Source organism: Talpa occidentalis, unplaced genomic scaffold (assembly GCF_014898055.3).
Source record: "Talpa occidentalis isolate TD23 unplaced genomic scaffold, MPIMG_talOcc4v2.1 talOcc4.10, whole genome shotgun sequence".
NCBI classification, from domain to species: Eukaryota; Metazoa; Chordata; class Mammalia; order Eulipotyphla; family Talpidae; genus Talpa; species Talpa occidentalis.
This window is the reverse complement of record NW_023600993.1, coordinates 69,069,986-69,095,915: the sequence shown is the minus strand read 5'-3', so window position 1 is coordinate 69,095,915 and position 25,930 is coordinate 69,069,986. Positions and strand designations below refer to the sequence as shown.

The following is a 25,930-nucleotide window of genomic DNA, read 5'->3' as shown; positions in this document are numbered from 1 at the left end:
CTGAGAGAGTGAGAGGGGCTTTAGGTCTGATTATCTTATATCCAACCTCATATTTTCTACCTTTAACATGCCATGTGGGCTATTTTATGTAATGACTTTCTTTAGAGTAGAATTCAGCATAAATCCTGTGTATATTGGACCCCATCAAGGCCTAGGAGAAGACAGGATAATGGTCTTTAGAAGGACCTTGTCACAGGAAAACTAGTTCAATCATATGCTACCATTTTATAGGTCACATGATGAGGTTCACAAGTCCTGAATGTGTTGATGTATCTATAATAATGATCTCAAAGCCATAGAAAATGCTGGAAACAATCTTCCTGGTCAGTCGCTTTTCAGCCTAAGACAATGCAAGAAAATCTTACTTTATGAAATAAAAAATGTCATCTTAACATACTCCTTTGTACGGTGGTAGAAGAAGCAAGCTTGGGAGGAGTCTTTCTGAGCTCTCTAGGTCACTTGGTAATTATGGGTTGTAAGGCTCTTTAATCAGATCCCCCTTTCTTTCTCCTTGCCTTTTATATCTATTGATATACTGTTTGGCATAAACCACAGTTGTAGTGTGTGGCATAGAAAGCTTATATATATTTATAATGCTCTGTGCAAGCTGACTTGTTAGACTAAATAATTCATTATGTGACTCTCTTAACCTAGGCTGCCAAACTGTGGGTGATAAGATATGATATCTACACCTTCTAGACTAACGTTCCTTGTAGTTTCTCAACACACATAATAGAGCATTGATTTCCATCATGAAAGGTTGCATTTTGCGTGGCTATTGATCTACAGTCATTATAAATCAGCCTTTCATAAGAAATGATCCTTCTTTATGACCAACACAAATTTTAAAATTAATATCTGGAGCCTTCAAGACTGTCTCTTTGCCACAATCATTTTTTAAAGCCAGATAAAAAAGTCAGGAATAGTTACTAATGCAGTGTTATGTTCTGTTACATTTAGATTTGCCCTGTGTGTTGTGACTAGGGCTGCTATTTAATGTATGTTGATTGTCACTGGTTCATCTTTAGCCTTGGAAACATGCCACATATTTATAGGACCTTTGAGAGACAAGCAGTCAGGTCTTTATAGATTCTTTTTATCAGGGCATCAAGCTCCCCCCACCCTCCTTGCCCTAACCATCCCTTTTGTCCCTCAATATCCAGTGTTATTTCTGAGTGTTCCCTTAGGTGAAACATTCCTGTCTGCTTTGTGATTTCCCTTGGATGGAAGCAATTCTCTGGTCAGTTTGATAAACCATCCCAGAAATACAGTTTTGCAAAGAATTATCTACCTTTCTTCTTTATTTGGTAAAGACTCTAATGTCATATAATTCTGAACTAAGCAGAGTGGCAAGGCTTCAACAGGTTATGAACTCCTTAAAGCTTATTGAATAGAGGTCCTGACCAAGCAATGGCAGTCAACATGTCTCTTTTACTTTAATCTCATCTGTAAAATGGGGTACGTGTCCCATAGCATACCCTAAAAAGAGTGAAGACATCTGCATTTCTGATCACAAAACAGAACATTTTTTTTAAGATTTATTTATTTATCTATACAAGCACTGGGTGCAGTCAGAAGCGGGGGAGATTGAGAGAATTCCCCAGAGCCAGAGCCGAGAGCCCAACAGGCAGACTGACGAAATACACTGCTGAGGGGAGCAGCAGGCGGCAGGAGAGGTCTGCGAGCCATGTGGGACCCTCGCCCAGCGGCTAGGGATCGAGCCGGTGCTGCAGAGGCTGTGGGCAGCTTTGCAACCCAGTGCTCAACCGCTGCGCCACCGGGGAGGCCTCCAAAACAGAACATATTAAAAGAAAAAAGAACAAAACCATTCTTACCATCATTATTGTTTTTCTGCTCTATCAAGGATTACATGTTCAAAGACCTTCATATGAAAGGTTTACTATTACTAGGTAGAGAACCAAGTCTTTTTAACTTATAATGAATTATTAAAATGATTCATGTCATTTAGACTAATTGATGGATAATTATGTTCATTATTGCCTTCTGGAAAACATGGTAACATAAGAGTGATTACTTAGTAAGCAGTTCTATTTATCTGAAAGCCATAATGAAACTACTTATTATTTTATTTATTTCCAGGTGCAACTGATTGTTTCTGTTATGGCTACTTTCAGATTCAATTGCCCAATTGTGCTCTCAAACTCAAGCTGAAATATTGAGTCAGCTTTATATTGTTTGTGTTATAATATGTAAAAGCCTCTTTATTTTATCCTGCCTATGCCATGAATAAAATTCAGGTGTTTATTACTTTCTTTGCATTTAAAACTTTGGTCTAATTACCATTCTGTTGTTAATCAGTTGTAGTTAGGAAATGCTGGTACATTTGTTTAAATTGCAGTTTTCTGATTGGAAGCCAGTCCAAGTATATGAGATAAATTATAGACTATTTAAAGTGTATTTTTAAAATATTTTCAGTTGGAGGAGTATATAAATTAGCTGATACGAAACTTTTTCCCCCCTGTGTGGCATGATGTTATAAATTTCCAATGTAAAGTGGACAAAAGAGAAAAAAAAATCCTCCAAGTCACTTTGCAAATTTTCTGATTCAGTGTGTTTATGTAGAACATGGGCAAGGCTCCATGCAGGACAACCATGGCTCGTGTATTCCTGGCCCAATCCATCTTGAAATCAATCTGTAAGAAAGCCTGATTTTGTGCTTAAAGTGTTGGCTTAGCTGTTCAGATCACAACTTGATGCTATACCTCCTTCAATAGCTCATTTGCTGTTTGACCTCATGCAAGTCAATTAATGGGTTTTGTCCTTTTGTGAAGTAAGTATTATAATGATAGGAAACCTTAGTTAATTCTTTCATGCCATGACCCAAGGCATGGTTACAGTTGGCTGCGGTATTAAAAACTAGTCTTGCCTTGGGTTTGTAGAGAGACTCGTCTCTAGTCATTTGTTCTCTCCCAACTAACAACTGATTTAATTCATCCTGATGAAACTTGTTTCTAACTTTAATTGAACCTAACTATAGATGCTTTCATGTATAGTGTATTTTCTCTGTCAGAAGATCTGTGAGCCAAACGCAGGCACAAAGGTTGCTTCATTGACATAGAATCAGAACAAAGGAATAGGGTGGTTTTTTGACATCAGTGAAGTCTGCATGTAACTAAGAAAAGAAAGTGTTTGGGGCTTCTAGGAAACCAGTCATGAACCTTGGAATCATTCTGGGAAGTTTTTAAATAAATTCAAGGATTCCAATGAAGTATCTGACTTTATTCAAGTCTTGGGGCAGACAAGGGTTAGGTCTGGCTAATGTTTTAACAACTAAACTTTGGTAAAGAAGGAACTGTATAGTGAACATCCATACGACATCCACCCAGATTCTCTCCTTAGCATTTTATTTCTCTCCTTAGCATATAAATGCATCTCTATGTTCTTCCATTCACCTTTAGTCTCAATCTCTTTTGTTTAGTGCTTTGTACACTTTTTTTTAAGGCTTATTTATTTATACAAGAACCGAGGTACAGGCCAGAGATGTGGGAGGGTAAGAGGATTCACCAGAGACAGAGTGGGGAGAACAGAACAGGCAGACTGACGGAAATACACTGCTGAGGGGAGCAGTGGGAGAGGTAGGAGAGGTCTGCCGTGCCATATGTATATCTCCCTGGCCAGCCGGGAATCGAACTCGCGCTGCAGAGGCTATGGACAGCTTCACAGTGCTGCGCTCAACCGCCTGCGCCACCGGGGAGGCCCTGTACACTTTTTTTTTAATGCATTATTACCCTTAAAAAATTTTTACTTGGAAATTTTTAAAGCATTCACAAAGCAGATATACCAGTATAATGAAGTCCCATGTAATCATTACTGAGATTCACCAATTGTCAGCATTTTTCCAATCTTGTTTTATCTCTTTTCCCACACTTATGCTTTCTTCTTGAGTAGTTTAAAATACGCAATATGTTTCATTCACAAATACTTATAACTACCCAGATACCTAGCTTACAAGGATTTAATACATTACTACTTAACAAAATTCTTTACTTTGTCTAACACCTTGTTTTTGTCAGTTTGCCTTATCTCAAAAGTCTTTTACATTTGCTTTGTTGGAATCAGGATTCAAATGATATTATCTGTAAACTGGTGGCTCACTCCAGATATGTGATTACATTCTAGGCCAGGCATTTTAGCAAGAGGGTATCTTGGTGGTGCTTGTACTTATCATCCCTCCTCAGGCATCACATGACATCTGATTACCCCATGGTTAGTGATACTAAGACTGATGCCTCTAACATAAAGTTTCAAATGCAGTTTTCACAGAATCATGATCATTTTCTAGATGTATTTGTTAATTTAGACTTAACAAAATGTTCACTTTCTAATTCCTTCATTTCTTTTTCATTTATTATTTGGAAGAACTTCTCCTGTCAAATACTTGGTAACTGAAATCCATTTAATTCCATCAAGGCAGAATAAATCCTTAATTCTAGCATCTTTACCTAATAATTTTCAGAATACCAAGTTGTTGCCCTTTGTAGTCTTAAAGGTTTGTGTTTTAATTGTGGCAAAAACAAAATAGATAACTCAAAAATTATCCATTTTTAAGTGTACAATTTAGTAGCATTGAACACATTCACATCATTGTACTATAGCCATTCATCTCTCCATTTCTCCCTCCTCCTAGCCCTAGAGTGGAAATCCCACTCTACTTTCTCTTTATATGAATTTGACTATTGTAGGTATCTTTATATATGTGGAATTATGTAATATTTCTTTTTGTGACTGACTTCCTTCACTTAGCATAATGTCCTTAAGATTCATCCATATTGTAGCATGTGATAAGATTTACTTCCTTTTTAAGACCTTGGTTTTCATTATATTTTGGAATTTTTTCTACTGAGCTTCATTATATTTTGGAATTTCTATTTTAATTATAAGTAGACAGTGGTAAGATTATAACAGGAATGAACCATCGAGGTAGACATGTGATCTATTTCTGTTAATCACATTTAAGAAAAACCTGACCATCTATGCAGTGATTCAAAACCATGACTACATATTAGAATCAGTGTGTGAGATTTAAAAATTCTTGATGACTGGTAAGATTGTTCACAGAGCAGTTTTACTAGGCTCTGTGGGGAAGGCACAAGCCATCTAAATTTTACAAACCACCCTAGGGTGTCCCAGTATGTAGCCAAAGTTAAGAATTTTTACCTAGTGGGCCTTCCTGGTGATGCAAGGGGTTAAGCACCGCACTATGAAGCAATCCACAGCCTCTGCAGCACAAATTCGATCCCCAGCTGGCTAGGGAGAAACCCACATGGCGAGGCAGACCTCTCCTGTCTCACCCGCTGCTCCCCTCAGCAGTGTATTTCAGTCAGTCTGCCTGTTCTGCTCCCCACTCTGTCTCTGGTGGATCCTCTCACCCCCCACATCTCTGGCCTGTACCCCCGCTCTTAGGCATAAATAAATAAATCTTTTAAAAAAAAAAAGAATTTTTACCTAGTGATGAACTCATAATTGAAATAAAATAAAAATTGGGGGGAAAATACCTGGACTCTGGAAAGTTCCTTTGTCCAGAATATAATAGGTTCTAGACTTTTCTGGATAATCTGTCCTCTACAAACTTGATTTAAAAATGTGAAAGGGCCTCCCTGGTAGCGCAGGCGGTTGAGCGCCCCACTGTGAAGCTGTCTGCAGCCTCTGCAGCGCGGGTTCCATCCTGGATTCGATCACGGCTGGCTGGCGAGAATCCCACATGGCGAAGCAGACCTCCCCTGTCTCACCCGCTGCTCCCCTTAGTAGTGTGTTTCGCCAGTCTGCCTGTTCTGTTCCCCTCTCTGTCTCTGGTGAATCTTCTCACCCTCTCGCGCATCTGGCCTGTGCCCCGGTTCTTGTATAAAAATAAATCAATCTTTAAAAACAAATTAAAATGTGGAAATATCACGAGTTACCAAGCACTACAAACTCTAGTGTATCTTCTGTTTGTATTTTGTAGATCTGAACAAGCTCCATCCTCAGGCTTATTGAGGGAAAAATTGGGTCAGCATGTTGCCACCTTAAAAGAACATGATAATTATATCCAAGAAGAGGTAGCTAAGCTGTCTGAAGTTACTCCAGAAAACAAGGACCAGGGCACAATGGTTAGTAATTTTTATTTTTCTTAAGTAAGTTTCAAGATGTATAAGTTATTCATCTGTGGAAACAGATTCTTAACAATGATGAACATATTTGAAAAAAATGATAAGTGAGACTTTGTGGTTTGTTTGCTTCGATTTACCGATCTCTTAGTGTTATAAATAAGAGTCTTAACTTCTTATATAAAATTAAATCAGGCCATAGAGTAACCAAATTAATTATGTCTACCACAGCATTTTCTGAGGAACTTAGAAGCTTCTTGTAGCATTTTGGTTTTTTCTCTCCACTCTATATAATGTCATTCATGTCAATTTAGCAGATATATATTGATCCATTTCTCTACACAGGCACCAGCCCAGATCCACTGGAGGTAAGGAAATAAATAAAATGTGCCCCCCCCCATCATTTCTGGGGAATGGCATAGTGGGAACTGTGTAAGAAGAAAATGGCAAAGGATATGTATTCTTAGAAAAGTAAGCAAAGCTATTGTATTTGGAGAGGCAATGAGGGCAGACTTTGTGATAGAAGGAGTAAATAGGATATGAAGTGAACCTTAAAAGACAGACAACATTTTGGCAGCAAAAACTATGAGTGGGGTGGAAGGTGGAGGAGGACAGGGCCAACATGGAAGTGTTGTTATGAAATGAAAAGCAGACCTGGAAAGCCAACAGTGTGCAGGAAACCGAGCCATCCACTGTGGTTACCATGTTGGAGCCAGGCCAGGAAGGTGGCAAAAAAGTTAAAAGTAGTTACTAGCCCTGTTGTGCAGGATCCAGTGTAGGCAAGCTGGTATGTATTTAGCTTAGTAGATTCTGGAAAGCCAGTGGAGCTTTTTGAGCAGGGTTACCATAGGATTCCTGCAGCACCTAAGGGAAATTTACCTGCTTAGATTGGCAAGGAGACTGAAGTGGAGAGAGCCCTGCATAAGTTCAGACAAAGCAAGGAGGGGCCTGACTCAGGAACCAGTCCTCAGAGTGTGAAGGTGCTGAACAGAAAATAGAAACTGATGGAACCAATTCCCAAGGAGAGCGAATGGGGAAGAACCAAGAAGCCCAGGTCTATCTAGCCTTAGTGATTCCTTGGAAAAGTCTTAATATTCAGAGTGATGAACTTACTTCTCCAACATTTAGTATTTTAGGAATTTGTCTGGTTTCACAGTATGTTTTTAATCCTTAAATGCAATATGAGTTTTCTGGCTTTGATCCTTTTTAAGTTTTTAATTTTTATCATGGACATAGTCCAAGGATTCTACGTGTGCCCCACCTGGAGGCAAGCCTTACCACCTCTGTATCAAAATCAGACACCTCTGCAGTCCACTCACCCCTCAATCATTTCTGGAGTCACTTTGGTCCTTCTAGAGCATGCCATATCCCCACTTTTCCTTGTCCCCTTAATTAAAAGAGAAAAGGACATTTTAGAAAGCATTTCAAACATACATACATACAGTGATATAATGAGCCCACCAATCCTACACCCACCAACCTAAATTCACACCTGCTGTTACCTTCATACCACATTTGTATCAAACCTCCCTCTTTATCCCCTCTTCCTTTTTGCCCCATTTCTGTACCCCACCTCTTCTCACCTCAAATCCCTATCTCATCTTCTCTCTTTTCCTTTTACTCACAATTTCCGCTTTCTGTCCTTTCTCCCTGTTCTCCCCTTCTAAACACCTCCTCTTCTTCCTTCTTCTGAAATAAGTTATTGTAGACACAGATAGGGGGCCCCCGTGCCTCTCATGGATCCCATGCCCCTTTTCAGAGATGTCTTGTGTGTATTCTTCCCACATACATTTTCATTTAACTACATTATATGTGACCCAATAAATAACGTTACAGTTTTGTTTTGTTTGATGTACGATACTATTTGTGTGAATATTCTTTAAGAAGAAAACAATATTCTTTAAGAAAAACAGAACCTGGGTCCTCCCTGGTGGTGCAGGTGGTTGAGTGCAGCACTGTGAGGCTGTCCGCAGCCTCTGCAATGCTGGTTTGATCCCTGTTTGATCGCTGGCCTCAGAGCAACCCACATGGTGGGCAGACCTCTCCTGTCTCGTCCGCTGCTCCCCTTAGGAGTATATTTCATCAGTCTGCCTGTGCTGTTCCCTGCTCTGTCTCTGGTGAATCCTCTCACCCTCCTGCACATCTGGCCTGTGTCCTGGCTCTTGTATAAATAAAATAAATCTTGGATTGGAAGAATAAACATTATTAAAATGGCCATCCTACCAAAAGCAATATGCAGATTCAGTGCTATTCCAGTAAAAATTTTAATGTCATTCTTCAAAGAAATAGAACAATTATTGATGAAATTCATATGGAATCACCAAAAACCCCGAAGAGCCAAAGCTCTCCTGAAAAAAAAAGAAGGGAATGGAGGCATCACACTCCCAGACTTCAAACTATACTACAAAGCCATAATCATCAAAACTGCATGGTATTGGAACAAGAACAGACACTCAGACCAATGGAATTGAATAGAAAATCCAGAAATAAACCCACAGCTTTATGGTCAACTAATCTTTGACAAAGGAGCAAAGAATATGCATTGGAGCAAAGAAAGTTTGTTCAATAAATGGTGCTGGGAAAACTGGGTTGCTACATGCAAAAGAATGAAGCTTGACCACTACCTCACACCATACACAAAAATCAACTCAAAATGGATTAAAGAACTAGACATAAGACCTGAAACCATAAAATACATAGAAGGAAATATAGGCGAAACACTATGTGATATGCACATCAAAGACATCTTTACAGACACCTCACCCAAAGCAGTGATAGTGAAGGCAAAGATAAACAGCTGGGACTACATCAAATTAAAGAGCTTCTGCACAGAAAAAGAGACAATAACAAAAAACAAAGAGAAACCCCACCGACTGGGAGAACACTTTTGCACACAACACTAATGATAAAGGACTGATCACAAAAATCTGCAAAGAGCTGATGAGACTCAACAACAACAAAGAAAATAATCCAGTCAAAAAATGGGCAGAAGAGCTAAAAAGAAACTTCTCTGAAGAGGAAATGCAAATGGCCAACAGGCTTATGAAGAAATGTTCAACATCACTTGTAATCAGGGAAATGCAAATCAAAAGTACCATGAGATACCATCTTACACCAGTGAGAATGGCACATATTAAAAAAACTAGCAACAACAAATGTTGGCGAGGGTGTGGAGAAAAAGGAACTCTCCTGCACTGTTGGTGGGAGTGCAAACTGGTCCAACCACTATGGAGAGCTGTGTGGAGATTTCTGGACCTACTAAACATAGAGCTTCCATATGATCCAGCAATTCTACTCCTAGGTATTTACCCAAAGGACACAGAAACATCAATTCCAAAGAGCACCTGCACCCCTATGTTTATAGCAGCACTATTTACAATAGCTAAGCTTTGGAAACAATCCAAATGCCCAAAAATAGATGACTGCATCAAGAAGATGTGGTACATATACACTATGGAATATTACTCAGCAGTCAAAAAAGATAAACACATGCCATTTGCAGCAACATGGATGGCGCTGGAAGGGATCATGCTCAGCGAAATAAGCCAGAAAGAAAAAGAAAAATACCAGGTAGTCTCACTCATAGCAGGAATCTAGAAAACTTAAATAAGGGACCAGGAAAATGAATAACTATAAGAAAGTGAAAATCGAAATCAACAAAAAACTATGAACCAGTGACACTCAATAGGGGGTGGGGGTGGGGAGGGGAGGGATTGGAGTCAAAATAAGGGGGTTGCAATTGTATGGGGAATATAAAAATAAAATTTATTTAAAAAAATAAATTAAATAAATCTTACAAAAAATAAAAGAAAAGCAGAACCTGTGATTTTTTTAGATCCATTCAATATTTGTTGATATATGTGAGTCTTAAGAAGGATTTTGTTTTTAGGTTCTATTGTCTATTTCATTTATTACTATCTTGCAAAATTGTTTTCCATTCTTGTTCACTGCAAGTGCAGTGTATCAGCCATGTCAAGGGTAAAATAGGTGTTGGTTAATTCTCTTTGCTGTCTAATCATTTTTTTAAAGGGATTGTTTATATTAGAAAACATATTCCGTGTTGCGGACAACCAATCTACTCATAATTTTCAAATAATAACTCCATTACTAACAAGTAGGCAGCTGCCCAGTTAATAACTTCTGGATCAAATAATATTCTGCATCCCCTTGTAGTTTTGTTGTTCCCTTTTAAATCATAATGATCTCATCTAAGTGACAGTCATAAACATTACCAATAAATTAATGACAAAATCTCTCCTTAAAAATGAAAATAAGCAGGCAGTGTCTCAGTTGGGTTGAGAATGAAGAGATGTATAGCCCTAAAGGACAATGTTTTACTAAAAGGCAGGGCAACCCTTGCACACTTTAGGACAAAATGCTTTTGTTGCTTCTGGGCTATTTTAGTTTATGCATCATCCATTTATACTTAGCAAAACAAAGTATATTTTAATTGTTTCCCTGTAGAAAAAATATACCATTTAATATGTAATATCGGTTAACTATTTTTCTGTAGATAAAATCTTAAAAGGAAGAGATTTTCAAAATTTAAGAAAGCTCTACTAGAAGTTATTTGATTAAGAGTTGAATGAAGCTCAGAAATATTTACTTTGATCTTGTGGGTAAATGACTAATTAAACAGCCACATGTAAATGATGTTTACCTGTGGGTCCCCTAGCTGTCAGTCAATCCTGTCTCTTGAGTAAATATATCATTAGAGCCACAGAAACTCATATTATGTCCCCTCGAGACCAGATAAGATCCTTAGCACCCGAATAACCTACTAGGCAATTACATAATTGAGCTACATGCTTTTAAATCAGAAAAACTTATAATTACTTGATATGAAAAAAAAAATTAGTTGGGTGCTTCATTAAAATACAAAGTGCCTTGGGCCTCCCTAGTGGCACAAGGAGTTAAGTCTCAGCACTATGAAGCTTTCTGCAGCCACTGTAGCACAAGTTTGATCCACATGGCCAGGGAGCTAACCCACATGGTGCAGCAGACCTCCCCTGTCTCTCCCACTGCTCCCCTCAGCAGTGTATTTCGTCAGTCTGCCTGTTCTGCCCCCCCCCCACTCTGTCTCTGGTGAATCCTCTCACCCTCCACACCTCTGGCCTATACCCCAGCTCTAGTATGCATAAATAAATAAATAATAAATCTTAAAAAAAAAAAAGACAAAGTGCCTTAATACTCCTTTTCTCTTAAGTGAAGTCTGTTTCTACACAGAAGAACTTCTCCATGCAAAGTGGAGCAGCTTGCTGGTTTTACTCACAGAGTATGTTGGTCCTGTCCCTTACCACACACCATGTTGGTTGCCGGGGGTGCCTTCCCCTCTCCACCCCCCTAAGGACGTGACTGGTCATGGAAATCCCTTCACCTCTCCCTAAACAGTGTGCTGATTTCTTGTTTTAATCTTTTGAATAGGCATTTGCTGGCTAATATAGTCACTTTCTTATCATTGCTACATAGATAAAACCCTTTCTCCTATCATTTACATAGATATAACATAAGTGATAATGCTTTAAAAAAATGACTGAAAGTTACTTCTAGCGTGAAAGAGGAAAGTTAGTTCTCAAGGAAGAGTCAATTGAATATCTATATTTGGAGAAAATATTATATCTACATCCCTGGTTTTTAATTCTCTTGCTTTTTCTATATCTGCATTTATAACATTGATTTACATATAGAAGGAAATTTAGTTTTACTAAATACTTTTCCACTCAGTTTTTCTTTGTATTTGCACCACCCATCATAGAGATCAGATTCTTGTAGAGCTAGCATGTCTTCTTTGAGGAAACTACCGAGGGCATAAATATGGGAGTAGATTTGGAGTATTAAGGTAAAGAAAAAGAAAAGAATTTGCCTGTGATCCTACTTTCCATACATGTAACCCTCTTTGACCGTATGGTGTGTGGTTTTTAATATTTAATATATTGACAAACAAGGTTGTGCTTTTTGTGTGCATGGGTGTTTTTCTCACTTGTCATAAGTAAGACATTACCTGTTTTCTCATACCATTTCCTGTTTTCTACTCATTTCAGGTGTCTGTAACAAACACCCTGGCATGGATCATCCACAGTCTCTTTAACCAGTCTCCCATTGTTGAATATTTAAGTTGTTTATAATTTTTCTCTTTTTAAAAAATATTTATTTATTTGTTTGTTTGTTTGTTTATACAAGCACTGGGTACAGTCAGAAGCAAGGGAGGGTGAGAGAATTCACCAGAGCCAGAGCAGGGAACAGAACAGGCAGACTGATGAAATACACTGCTGAGGGGAGCAGCGGGCAAGACAGGAGAGGACTGCATGCCATGTGGGACCCTCGCCCAGTGGCCGGGGAATGAACCAGCGCTGCATAGGCTGCGGGCAGCTTCGCAACTCAGCACACAACCGCTGTGCCACCAGGGAGGCCCCTGTTTATAATGTTTCATATAGTAAAAATTTTCAAAGAACAGCTGAGCAATTCAGTTTTTACAAATATAATGCTATTTCCTTCAAATAGATTCCTAGATGTAGAATTGTTAGGTCACAAAGTGTTTATACCTGTCAGGCTTTTGCTCTGCTCTGCCATATCTCACTCTGGAAGGGTCAGGAGAGTGCCAGAGAGATGAAATGTCATTTCTCTGGGCTATTTATGAAACTGGATACTATCAACATTTTTGGAGTACTAAATTGAGAAGTGAAAATGACATCTAATTTTTTTTTGTTCATTTGACCTTTGTAATACAATTGAAGTCAAATTTTTACCCTACCTATTTGTTATCCATTTATATTTCTTCTTTTATAATTTGCTGGCTCATGTTCTTTGTTCATCTTTCTATTAGGTTAGTAATATGTGTTTCTTATTGACTTGTAAGGAGTCTTTCATAAACTAAATAGTAGATTTGTACAATTGGTGTAACATTTTGAGCAATTTAATTTTCACCTTTCATTTTCCTTAGTGGTGTTTTAGACACAAAGTCTTTTCCATTGATACCTTTATTTATCTATTTATGCTTTTAAATATCACAATTGGTAAGTTTGTAAATATAAATTAAGAGTTAGCCTTGGTAACTTGGGGTTCTAGACATTGTAGGATCCATATTTAAACTGAACTTGGAGAAAAATTCTAGTACAATTGAGCCAATAATTCTACATATTCTGTTAGGTGTAGTTCATAGGATGATTTAAGATTTGAAATATGGAGGTGTCACTATCAGTCATTCTGTAAATAGTGTATGCGTTGGCATTGAATTATTTAAGTCTTCAGCAAAGAAGTCAGGGACTCATTTGTTTTGTATTGATTTAGGCTTCTGGCTGCTGAGAACTATGCAATGGTCTCCAGTCTTCCTTTCTAGTCTTCAAATATATAAAATGAGAGAGAGCTTTTATTGGCTAACAGATAAGTTGAAACCCTTGCATAGTCCATTCATAAATAGCATCAAAAGCCCTTGGAAAATTTGCTGTCTGGTGGCATTTTTTAGAAACAGAGCTCCAATTTTTAGAGCCCATTCAGTCCCAGCATGAGGTAAGGCAGCTTCTTCACTTTTTCCAGGGCTTTTGTTCCTTTGCAGGTATGGGTAGTATTGTCAACTTCAGACTACCAGTTCCTTCAAATTGAGTGCTTTCTTAGAAAAATGCCTCCCTATAAGATCTGCAAGCAGTGTATCTTGTGAATATAGTATAGATGTTTTTCCTGAGTCGGCAGAAGTTTTTGACAAGAAATTGCCTAACCATTCCTTGCCTAAGGCTCACTTTTGTTTCTGCCCCTGTTTATTGTTATTCCCTGCTTGTTAGGCATTTTATACTATGTATCCTTTACAGATGACACTTTGACAGATCTGCCCTTTCTCTTTCCCTCCCAACCCCCTGCACTCCTCTCTCCCCTCCATGATCCAATAGAGTCAAGCCAACCATTCTCGTTATTGTTTGGCCATCCCTAGAAACCCTTATAGATACAAAATACGCATATTTGAGAAGATACCTACAGAGTTATCTTATAAGATGAATCCTTTTATAATATCTCTATTTAAAAAGTAAAAAAACACACACACACCTTATAGGTACGAGTATTGAGTAGTAAAGATAAATGAGATAAGATATATGAAATAAATGAAAACCTGCAGTATTCCCACTGCCTTCCTAACATCACTGGGGCAAAAGAAAAAAAAAGAGGGCTCAGGATAGAAATGGTGCCAGTGGTAATATTTTTATCAAGCATATAAGGATTTATTAGAAAAACATTTGCAAAATTATTATAGCATTTTATAGCATTCTTCTGAAGCCCATTTAGAACACAACTAAACACAAGAGGGTCTTCTATGAAGAAGATATGCAAAATGACAAGATAAATTGTGTGTCATTATTGAAGGACTAGTGAGAAGTAATATGAGTCACAGACCATCTAAAAACAATTTCCTTTGTTTGAAAATCCTGCATGTAGAAATTTTCTATGGTCCTTTAATAATTTTATTCTTAAAATGTGTTTTAAGTCAGTTGCTATTATAAAATCATGCCAATAAATTATTAGTAACAGCTATTGTGTAAGGGAATATGAGGAAGATATATATGTGTGTATACACACACACACACACACACACACACAGAGAGAGAGAGAGAGAGAAAGAGGGCCCTGTTAGAATGTTTGGATTATTTTAAATATCAGAAAAAAGAAAAGTATAGTTTTCAGTACAGAATGTGGGCCAGTTCATATCTTAAATATTTGATACATCTAGGGTTATTGGGCACACAGAATAAAAGCTTAGCCCTCTGTGGAAACAAACTAGATTAGGATGGGTAGAGATCTAAAAATGAGATATGCCAAGATAATCTAGGGAGCACACTGACAGGCGGCAGTTCAAGAGGTGGATTTACTCTTCACACTTCTCTTCCCCGACAGATTCTGGAGGCAATATAGACTAGTGGGCTGTTGTCGGCAGCTGGGATAGGAGTGCCATGGCAGCCATTAGTGATGAGTCCTAGTTCTGAACTGAGCTTCATGGCCAGGACACTATACCAGAAACCCAATCTGCAGATCAGGGCTTCTATGTAGGTCACCCAACAGAGAGCACAACTCAAGTAAAATCCAGGGCTACTTTATACAAAAGATATAGAGAGGAAAAGCTCCTGGATATTAGAACTGAACCACAAACAGGTCCTAGCAGCAAGGCTAACGTGATACCAATTCTTTTGGCCAAGGAGAATAGAACTCCTTTACATTCCCTAAAATCAGTTGTTCCAGCCCCTAGGATAGGCCATAGGAACTGCAGGCCAGCCAATGTTAGGGATATGCAGAGGGGAAGAGCTTTGCAGGGATGTCAAGGTAGATATCAGTAGCCTCAAAGGGTATTCAAAGCCAAATTCTTAGGGCTGCGTCTCCTGTGTTCTGCCTCAGTGATTCTTCCTGTCAGGGCGTCTTCACCTTTCATGTTAATCACAAGGAAAGATTACTATCTTTCCCCGTGTTCACTAGATAATTGTGTTGTTACTGCTTCGCTCTTGTGCTTAAGATAACATAGAAGACTTTGTCCAGTTTCACTCTTTATGTCCATTTCCCACAGGCTGGGTTGAACATGGTCCTTTATTTACTACTGTTGTCAGATATCAGTGAAAGGTCAGCATCACCACCAAGTTTTTCTCTCTCAACCACCTGATCAAATCAGCACTTCCAAGTAGAAAGTGAGAAAGAAATACACATTCTGGCTGATGGATGATGTCATCATTAGTTGTTTCACTTTGTTCCTAGTATATTTTTACTCGTTGGGGTAAGAGTGCTGACCTGGAAATTAGAAATGTAGGTTTTAATTGCCATTTTTTCTCTACCTCTCAAGTTGGTCCTTATAAAATCTGTGCTTACCACCCTTCATAGAACACCTGAGATCATATGTAAGACAACTTAGTACCTTTTAAAAACAGATGGGCAATGTGGTGAGTGAATTTCCCTGATCTCCCCAGCAGATTTAGAGACAAAGCAGTGCATATCTTTATGCCTGATTGAAGATTATCATTTAGAATTAGGTCAGTTCTCTTTTTGCTTAGTGTACCCTCCCCAGCCACCCAGTTTTACTGCAGTTCAGGGGTCAGGTGACATTTTTCCAGATCTTTCTCAATCCAAATCCACTGTCTACCACGCACAAAACAGGATTCATACAATGAAAGTGTAAATCTTGGATAAACTAGCTTAGATTAATAGAGGTAATCACATCTCGTACACAAACTTCACAAATAGAAAAACATTTCTGCATTGCCTAAGATTCATTCCTCAAAAACATGTTATTATAAATGTAAGTTGAGAAGAATTAAATTATGCTGGAAAATAATCAGATGTTATTTTGTCTTGAAGATATTTTAACTTCAGTTAAATATCGGAAGCAAATTAAATCCTAAGTAAAGCTTAACCTAAAATCATATTTAAAGACTGGGTCTTTGAAACCAAGGGGAATGTGGCTAGTTTGTTTTTATTTCTTTGTGCTTGCTTTTAAACACTGTAGGCAACAGCTTTATTGAAAAAAGCCCTTACAGAAGAGTGTGTGGATAGGTCAGCTATTCACAGTAATGAATCATCTTGCAGCTTGCCATCTATTCTGAATGACAATAGTCGAATAAAGGAAGCAGAACCCGCTCTGTGGCTCAACAGTGTTCTTACAAGGGAACAAGGTAACTATTGTTAAAGGTTCTGTCACAGCAAAAATGCATTCAGAGTCAAGACAACACCCTCTTTCTCAAGGTATACCTATAAAATAAAGTGGACTAGTAAATACTTCTGGTTTAAATATGTATAATGTGTTATATATTTCATAACATTTTCCAATAATATATGTATTTTTGTTTAGAAAAACATTTAATTCCCAGTAAAATAAGTTATTGTAAGTAATGAAATCCTAACAAAGCTAATCAGTTGGCAGTAGACAATTTTGATCATCCCCATAAAGATAAACATGATTCAATAAAGAATTACAGTTTTTTATAGCACATAATAGAATTTACTAATAATTTATAAACATTCTTATAGTAGAAATTCTTAAAAGCCTAAACAGATGATTAAGAATGAAATTATGCCTTCCCAGATTTAATAACCAGTTTTTAATATCCAGAAATTATGACTATTTTAGCCTTACTGTTAAAACACACCAGTAAACCGCTATTATAGTATCACCAAAACAGCTGTGAGGATGTATTTATAAGTTGATCTACACAAACAGATTTTGAGATTCATTGATTTTTAACTCCACCCAAATTTGGCAAATGGCAGACTATATTTTCATTAAAGCAACATCAAGATACCTTAGTTTTTTAATAGGTTTCCTTTTAGAAATAGTAGTATCATTTCAGACAAGAAATAAACCAACCAAAGCAAGCAAAAAAAAGAGGGAGGTAGTAAAATGAAACAAAAAAATAAAGAGGGAAGCAGTAAAAATAAAAGGAATAACAGTTGAAAGTCAGATAAACACCTGTCCATAAATATAACCTTGAAATGCATTTTTATTATCATGTGTTCAATTTTTAGAAGTTTCAAGTAGCTGTGGAAATGTGAGCAAGGAAGAAAGCCTGGCAGCAAAGATTCCAATCACAGGTAAAGTAATGGTTGCCTAAGAGTTTCAAACACAAGATTTAACCTTATATTATCAGAGCATTTTGGCTAGTGGTTTGAGGACTTTGCTGAAAGCAAGTATATTCAACTACTGTATGCTGGAGCAGGAGATTAATCATAAGAGCATAATATGTGAGCTTCTGTTAATATAAACTAAGATGGAAAATAAGCATTTCTATTGAATTCTTCATAATCATGTTATCCATTTACACATGTGAGCATCCCCCATCACGTAGCCTTTCAGCACCTGCGTCTGTGTTAAAAGGTCAGTCTCCATGGAACAGTCTCCTGGAACACCCAGTCATTATATGGCAAACTACAGATGTTTCTGATTTTACTCTTTTCTTTCCTGTGATAATTGAATGTGTATCATTAAAATAAGAGCAGAAAAAAGTGCCAGACAGGAAACTTATTTGTGTCTCAGTTACTAAGCCTATCTGACAATTTAAAAATGTTAACCATATGGTTTCATCAAGACCTATTAAAATTTCTACACATATATTAAGCTTGTTTAGATGGAGTCTGAATATCATTATGATTTTTAGTTTTAGAATATCAACAGCAGGAATTAGTATTCTGAACAGAGTTCTATTTGTCATACATCTAAATTTACTAGTACCTAATATTTTGTAAAGTGGTATACTACTTCATTATAAATTCAAAGGTCTGGCTTTAAATATTTATACAAGTAAATACTCGATTGCACTAAGCTACAAAGGCATGCATCTGCATATGTGATAGTTTTGTTGTTTATAAGCAGAAAAGAATAGCTTTCTCTTATGACAATACAATTCATGACTGTATGATTAATTTTTTAAACCCATGCTTCTGTGATGAACTCTGGTTTTGAGAAAGGAGTTTATTGTAGAGCAATTATTGTGTATTTTCTGCATCAGATAGTATTTCACTCCAAAATGGAGGTTTTTCTCTTCTTTTAAACATTTATCAGTGATATATTTATTGCAATTTTATCTTCATTTTGAAAAAACTGATAGACTCTTTATTTTTTTTTTATTAGTAGGAGCAATGTAGATGATCTCAAGCTGCAATAACTAAGAAGTCATTTGAATGCTTTTCTATTCATGTTTAAATGCAGAAGTATCTAATGACCTCTGAATTTATTTAAAATTATAAAGGCATTCTGATGAGAAAACAGTAAATGACTTAGTTGCCTGTTCTTCTCTTTTGAGTATTGTTTCCAATCATCCCTTGTTAGGTGTAAGAGATTACCCTCTGAATTAGTGCAAATGTTTCTTTTTATAAGAGAAGAAATAGTTAAGTAATAGAGTTTCAAATCTTCTTTTTATGTTGAAAGAGATACGATTTACCATGAAATAATAGTGCTATTGCCATTAAGATTTTTAAAGAAATTATAATTCCAATAACCTGTTATCAGTCCATCAGCAGTGGACAATTTAAGAACAATATGCTTTGTGCCTGCTGTATGATTTTGGAACTTAACATTCAAAACCATTGACTTCATTCAAGTTTTGCTATCCTGTCCTTAACCACCCCATCCTCTCTCTTCTTTGCTCCCCATCCACTGTACCTTCCATGGAGTTAATGTTTGAGGGCCACATGCACCTTGCCTCTACTTAATACTTTTGTGTCTATCATTGTCTCTAAGTTTGTTTTTTTTTTTTTTTTTAAGATTTATTTATTTGTTTATACATGCACTGGGTACAGTCAGAAGCGCGGGAGGGTGAGAGAACTCACCAGAGCCAGAGCGGGGAGCAGAGCAGGCAGAAGAACCGAAGTACACTGCTGAGGGGAGCATCAGGCGGCAGGAGAGGTCTGCGGGCCATGTGGGACCCTCCACTGGTGGCCGGGGAGCAGCCGGAGATCGAACCGGCGCTGCAGAGGCTGCAGGCAGCTTTGCAACCCAGTGCTCAACCACTGCGCCACCAGGGAGGCCCTGTCTCTAAGTTTTTGACCATCATCTCTTTATTAAATTTTTATATCATTTGGCATAATTATCTGGAGATTTGGCCTTTAGTAGAATAAGGCATCTGTCTACTTTGAGTTAAGAAAGGGTCTGCCTTTTCTTTTATAATAGTTTTGTTGAGGCTTTCCTGCTTGTATGGGCTGCATTCCTTCATGAATATTCCAAAGAAACCAAATATCCCAAAGGCTATCCCTAAGAGCTGATATGTGGCAGTTGAGCCTAGGCTTTGGCATCATCCAGCATGCTCTATATCTTTATTCCCTGCCCTATTTGTCTTCCTCTCTGAGCTTCTGTGTTAGGACAGAAATAGACTACCTGGCAAAATAGTCTTAAAGTTTAAATAATAATCATGTGTGTGAAAAGTGCCAAGCATATGCCAGACACTTGATACATGTTATCTGTCACTTGTTATAATTATATTCAAGTGAGTGTTAATAGCAGTATTGAGCATTTGCACTAGTCCACAATCCCAAACATTTTCAAACCAGTGACACCTAGATAAAAGGAATTTCACAAAGCAAACTCAAAAGAAGAAAAGAGGCAGGAAGTGGGGTGTGGTGCCACAGAAAGAATAATCCTCAGGTGGGTCCTAGAAGGGAATCTGACCCTCTCTACCAATTATTCTGGCAGCTGCTGGCCTTCCTGAGTTGCCATATCCACTTGGGACCAAGAACCACCCAAGGCCCTGTGCTGCCATAATTCCTCATAGGAAGCACTTCCTGACATTACAGCTAAATTAGTTTCTGCAAGAAATTTCCACTTAGGGCCTCCCCGGTGGCGCAGCGGTTGAGCGCTGGGTTGCGAAGCTGCCCGCCGCCTCTGCGGTGCCGGTTCGATCCCCGGCTGCTCCCCGGCCACCAGAGGAGGGTCCCACATGGCGCGCAGACCTCTCCTGCTGCCCGCTGCTCCCCTCAGCAGTGTACTTCGGTCCTTCTGCCTGCTCTGCTCCCCGCTCTGGCTCTGGTGAATTCTCTCACCCTCCCGCGCTTCTGACTGTACCCAGTGCATGTATAAACAAAATAAACAAACAAACAAATAAATAAATAAAACATGCCTCTATTTAAAAAAAAAAAAAAAAAAAAAAAAAAAGAAATTTCCACTTAGAACTCAGCTGATGATTTTAATCAAGAAAGCTATTTACCTTATCAAAAAGGAATCTTGAAGCATTTCATGATACTTTGGAATGCCTGACTAGTGCCATGAAGAAACCCTAAGAGAAAGAGTCATAAAAAGCTGATTGGCCCCTGGGGATCTTATGGTAAAAGCCAGACCATCCCTGCCTGTGAGATCCTGTTTGTTGTACGTAGGTGCTCACAGGGGAGTACACTGCAGGACCCCTGAGGTGTTGATGGGCTAACAAACATTTCCTCAAGTGTGTTTATGCAATATTCCACCCAAGAAAATATTTCAAGGAATACATATTTTGTGGCCAATCCCTGCACAATTTCTCTTTCCCTCTGTGGATTGCCCAACATACAGGAGCTCATTGAAGACTTTGAAAATATTTTCAGTCAATGAACCATTTAACAGTGTGAACCTATAGTCAAAAAATAACATTTTCTATTTGAAAAATGGTATCCTTCCTATAAATAGCTAACAGAATTTTCTTGGCAGAAATTTTGGGAAATCAGCACACAGACATAGAACATTTTTTAAAAACTTAAGTCTAAAAAGGGCCCCAGTTTTCTCATTAAACTAAAATTATTGTTAATGTTTCCTATGATTCCTTTATGTGGAACCTCCCTTGTAGATGAGATTACTCTATAATGAAACTTTGAGATATTTATGTGTAACTAAACTCCAGATGTTGTTATGGATTGAAAATTACTTGTTAAAGCTGCTCACTGAGCAGATGACCTACAGGTTACAATAGTAATATTTGACTGTCAAGAAACACTCTTCTTCAGCATGGGCCTTCATTACTTTATTGCTTTAAGGCTACCTTAGAAGGCATATAGAAGAGAAAGAAGCCAAGGTGAAATCTCAGACATAGGGTATTGGGCAGGATGATGGGAAGTTCTGAATTGCACCATTTTCATAACGATGAGGGCCTTGGAGAAGTTTAACCTGAGAAGGGCACAAAAGGTATCTTTATGCAGGACTGGCATATACAAGGCATATCTTTTATCAAGCACATTTACAGAGTATAGTTCAGGGGGCCCTTTTTGTCTGAATTTTGCAGGAAAGGAATTCACAGCTCAATAACAGAAAACTTTCTGACTCTTCATTTCAGCAAAATCAAACTGAGTATCTTCCAGGTATGAGTTTCTATCTGGGTGCTTAAACCCTGGTGGGAACCTGTGCTCAGGAGAATACTCCAGAAGAAATCATGTATCTTCAAACTCTGACATTCCTTCTAATGCTGAGAGACAGTGTTTCTCATTCCATATTAAAGGAACCAAATATGCCAACATTCTCATTTCTATTTTTTCCTTTTCTGATTTGCTTATCTCCTCCCCTTACCCCCGCCAACCAGACATAGGTCTTCTTAGCAGAGGGACTTATCCTTAAGAAATTTGCTGTCATCTGAAAAGTATCTGCTTTGCTAATCATCATTATGGAGAGTGTATTTTATATCTCTAGCTCCTGCAATATGTACTAAGATTTATGTAGAATCTGTTCCCTACAAATTCTAACACACACACAACCAGAGTAAGTATTCCTATAGCCTGTGTGATATATTAGTCTAATTGTTTATGCTAAGAATGCAGGTAGAAATATGGAAAGCTGTGTGGAGGTTCCTCAAATTACTAAAAATGAATCTACCATATGACCCAGTGATTCCACTCCTAAGAATCTACTCAGAGGACACAAAAACATTAATTTGAAAGGAAACATGCATTGCTATATTTATTGCTACACTATTTATAATATCTAAGATATGGAAACAACCAAAATGCCCCAAACAGATGACTGAATCAAGAAGATGTGGAATATATACACAATGGAATACTGTTCAGCAATCAAAAAAGATAAACTCATGCCATTCCGAGCAACATGGATGGAGCTGGAAGGGTTTATGCTCAGTGAAATAAGTCAGAAGGAAAAAGAAATATATCAGATGGTTTCACTTAAGAGGAATATAGGGAAACTGAACAAAGGGCCAAAAAAAGACAAAATTTGCAGGCACACTATAGATCTGAGGCATACAGCAGGAGAGGGAGAGGGGTCAAAACGGGGGGGAAGAGCATCTTGACTATGGTAACAGTTCACAGATGATGTAGTGGGAGATTTATGGGGACTACACCTAAGTGGAAAAATCAAATACTACACAAAAATGAATAACGTGTAAGAAAATGAAAAGTTTAATCAATTGAAGACTCCAGGTAGAAAGCAAAGATTAATTTTGATATCTGTGGAGATATATATATATATATATATATATATATACACACACACACACACATATGCAGAAACATATACACATGTATGAAGACTTTGTGGTTTTCTGTATATAATAAATACTGCATCCTTTGCATGTATATTGCACATGTATATTATACGTCTACTTGGGTTAAATCCAGGGGCAGCTCAAGACTGGGTGCCTGTCCTCGTGCCCATCATCTCTAATCTTCACAACAGTCCTGTGGGGTAAATATTAGTAACTCATTCTACAATGGTCCAGTGGAAACGTAGAAAGGTTATCAGTCTGCTCAAGGCCATATAGCTAGTGTGTTCGCTCTTGAATCAAACTCAGCCTTAAGGATATAAACCCTGATTCCTTCCTTTCTACCACCCTGCCTCTTTTGGTTTGCAAGAGAGGTAACTTCATTTGATGTCTAGATCAGTGTTTCTCACAACAAAAGGTGAACTCCATAAGGATGCTTTGAAAGCACTGATGAACAGCACCATACCTTCTTATCCCTCATGTTACATCTAGAGAGGTAGACAGCTTGAAAGGATTTTGGAGTGCAGATTGTACCCAGAGATAATGCCTTTTTTATAAAGTAGAGCATTCCTGAATATACATAGATGAGATAATGTGCAGGTAGTCAGATAGATACTCAGGTCAGTATCCCTGAAATGCTTATGCCAGGATTAAAGAATAGCTCATCTAGATTATGAGAAAAAAATCTCCTCTGAACTATGTATGTCCCCAAAGTGCAATTTCCAACCTTGGCAATTTTACTTGTAGTCACACTAGATTTGCCCTTGAAAGTTAAGTGAGTTTTAGTTATAGCAGTTAATGTTACTTATACTAATCATCATAGAACTCATCACCTAACACAGTATCTGGCATTTATTATGTCAAAAGAATGAATAAAAATGAGAGTTTTAAGGAGTTTCCTTAAATGCTTGTTGATTCAGGCCAGAATACTATCTCTTTCAGTCATTCACTCCAGCAGTACTTTTCCCACCCCACGTGCCCATCCTGGCAAAACTCATCTCCTTAAGCTCCATGTGAAAAGGGCTCTCAGCTTTTATCTCAAGAGGATTAAGCCTCTAAGAATGTCCATTCAGCCTCTCATTCTTTTGACACCAATTCTCTTGGTCAAGCTGTGTTGAAAGTGGTTGCCTGACTGTGCCATTTCTCACTGATATTCTTCAGCAAGCTGAAATATTCAGGGCCATCCTAAGGTATGTCCATTTAGAAGCTTTGTGGGAGGTCAGCATAGATGTGAAGGGTGCTACCTGGGGTTTTGAGCAGTGTTTCCCAAAGCATTATTCCGTGAGTTTTACATCAAATTAGAAAAGGGCTAGAAATAGACAATGGCCATCTTGTCATTGGCAACTAAATTTATTCTGGGAGAAAGACTAGTGACAACTCTGAACGGCCAGAGTGTAGTGGCATAATACCTTCACTCCCAGGACTTTACTAAGAATGTGCCTCACCAGTGCTACCCCAGAAATACATGAGAATCAGCTGAGACATAATACTCGCTGCAACTCAGGCAGGGAGCCCCTGACTTGTGCAAAACCAAGGAACCACTGTAAGCTGCTGGATTCCACATGGCAGGGTCAGGCTGCCAGGGTTTTACCCGTGGAGTCTGCTTCCCACTGCTCAGTGCAGCAACAACATTCTTCACTCGTGATTATTTCAGGAGATTGCTATTTCTTTAATAGTCATGAAAGAATAAAAGGCACTTTTCTGAAGTGTGTTCTTTATTGGATGCTCCTGTGTTCAAAGAAATGTACCCAAGAGAAATTCTCCTCAGTGGTTGCACAGTAGACTCTATGTAGAATTTGAAAACACACCCATCCCTCAGCCCTACCCTTGACCAGCCACATCACAACCTCTAGGATCGAGACCCAGGCATCAGTCTTTTATAACACCCAGGTGAGTAACCAGGTTTGAGGACCAACCATGGAGCGTGGGGGTCTCAAAGCTGGAATAGCCCTGACAAGTCATATTGTGAAACGCTCAAACAGAGAGAGAGAAGAAATTGGATTATAATTTTTTTTAATCAAGGATCAGGGAGTATATTGTTTTCTTAGGGCTACTATAACAAAGTACCACAAACTTAAAGGAACAAAAATGTATTATCTCAAAGTTCTGGATGCTGTAAGTATAAAGACCAAGGGTCAGTGGGCTGTACTCCCTCTAAAGGCTCTAAGGGAGAATCCTTCCTTGTCAGTTCAGTTTCTGCTGGTTCCTGGTTGTGGAATCATAACTCTAGTCTCTGTCTCTGCCTTTGCCTTCCTTCTTGTGTTTCTATATCCATTCCTTTTCCTATCAGGAGATCAGTCATTGGACTTAGGGTGCAACATATATCTAGAATGATTTCATCTTGAGATTCTTAAGTACATCTGCAAAGAATGGAAAGTTCTGAGGTTCTGGATTAACATGAAATTTGAGGGAGACATTATTCAACTCACTATAGGAGGGTAAACTTCACATTTTACATTTCTAGCATTCAGTTCAGCTTATACAGTTGTTACTTCTAGCCCTTATAAATGATGATAATTATAATATTAATATTCTTGTCTATATTTCTTGTTCTTCTTACTATATATATATATATATATATATTTAGAGAGATAGAGAGTGAGCGAGAGAGAGAATGTAAGTTGCTATAAATAGTGATTTTAAAATTAGTTATCAATGAAGTATGTTTCTTGGTCAGGATTTCTCAGACTTTGAAAAGTAAAATTCAGTGACCTTGAAAGCTAAGAATTCACTTCCCATGGTTTGAACAATGATAGGTGGCAGGCACTGTGTTTGTAAATTTAGGTATGATGTAATGCCAACAGTATGTTCCATTTTGGAATGTTCACTACAGGTCAGTTACAAGCCTGGCATTTATTTTCAGGTATAATTGTGAATTGCTCCATAGAAAATAAGAATGTGATGTAAATAACCCTTTTCTGAGGC

General features: G+C 38.0%; 1 protein-coding gene across 2 annotated transcripts in view; it reads left to right on the top strand.

Moving 5' to 3' along the window:
* Positions 1-25,930, top strand: part of KIZ (kizuna centrosomal protein) — a 122,805-nt gene that overhangs the window by 75,226 nt on the left and 21,649 nt on the right. For both annotated transcript variants that reach the window (XM_037493899.2, XM_037493911.2), the window contains exons 8-10: positions 5,963-6,107; positions 16,573-16,738; positions 17,589-17,654. In XM_037493899.2, coding sequence (XP_037349796.1) covers positions 5,963-6,107; positions 16,573-16,738; positions 17,589-17,654 — 377 coding nt within the window. The remainder of the gene's footprint in view (positions 1-5,962; positions 6,108-16,572; positions 16,739-17,588; positions 17,655-25,930) is intronic.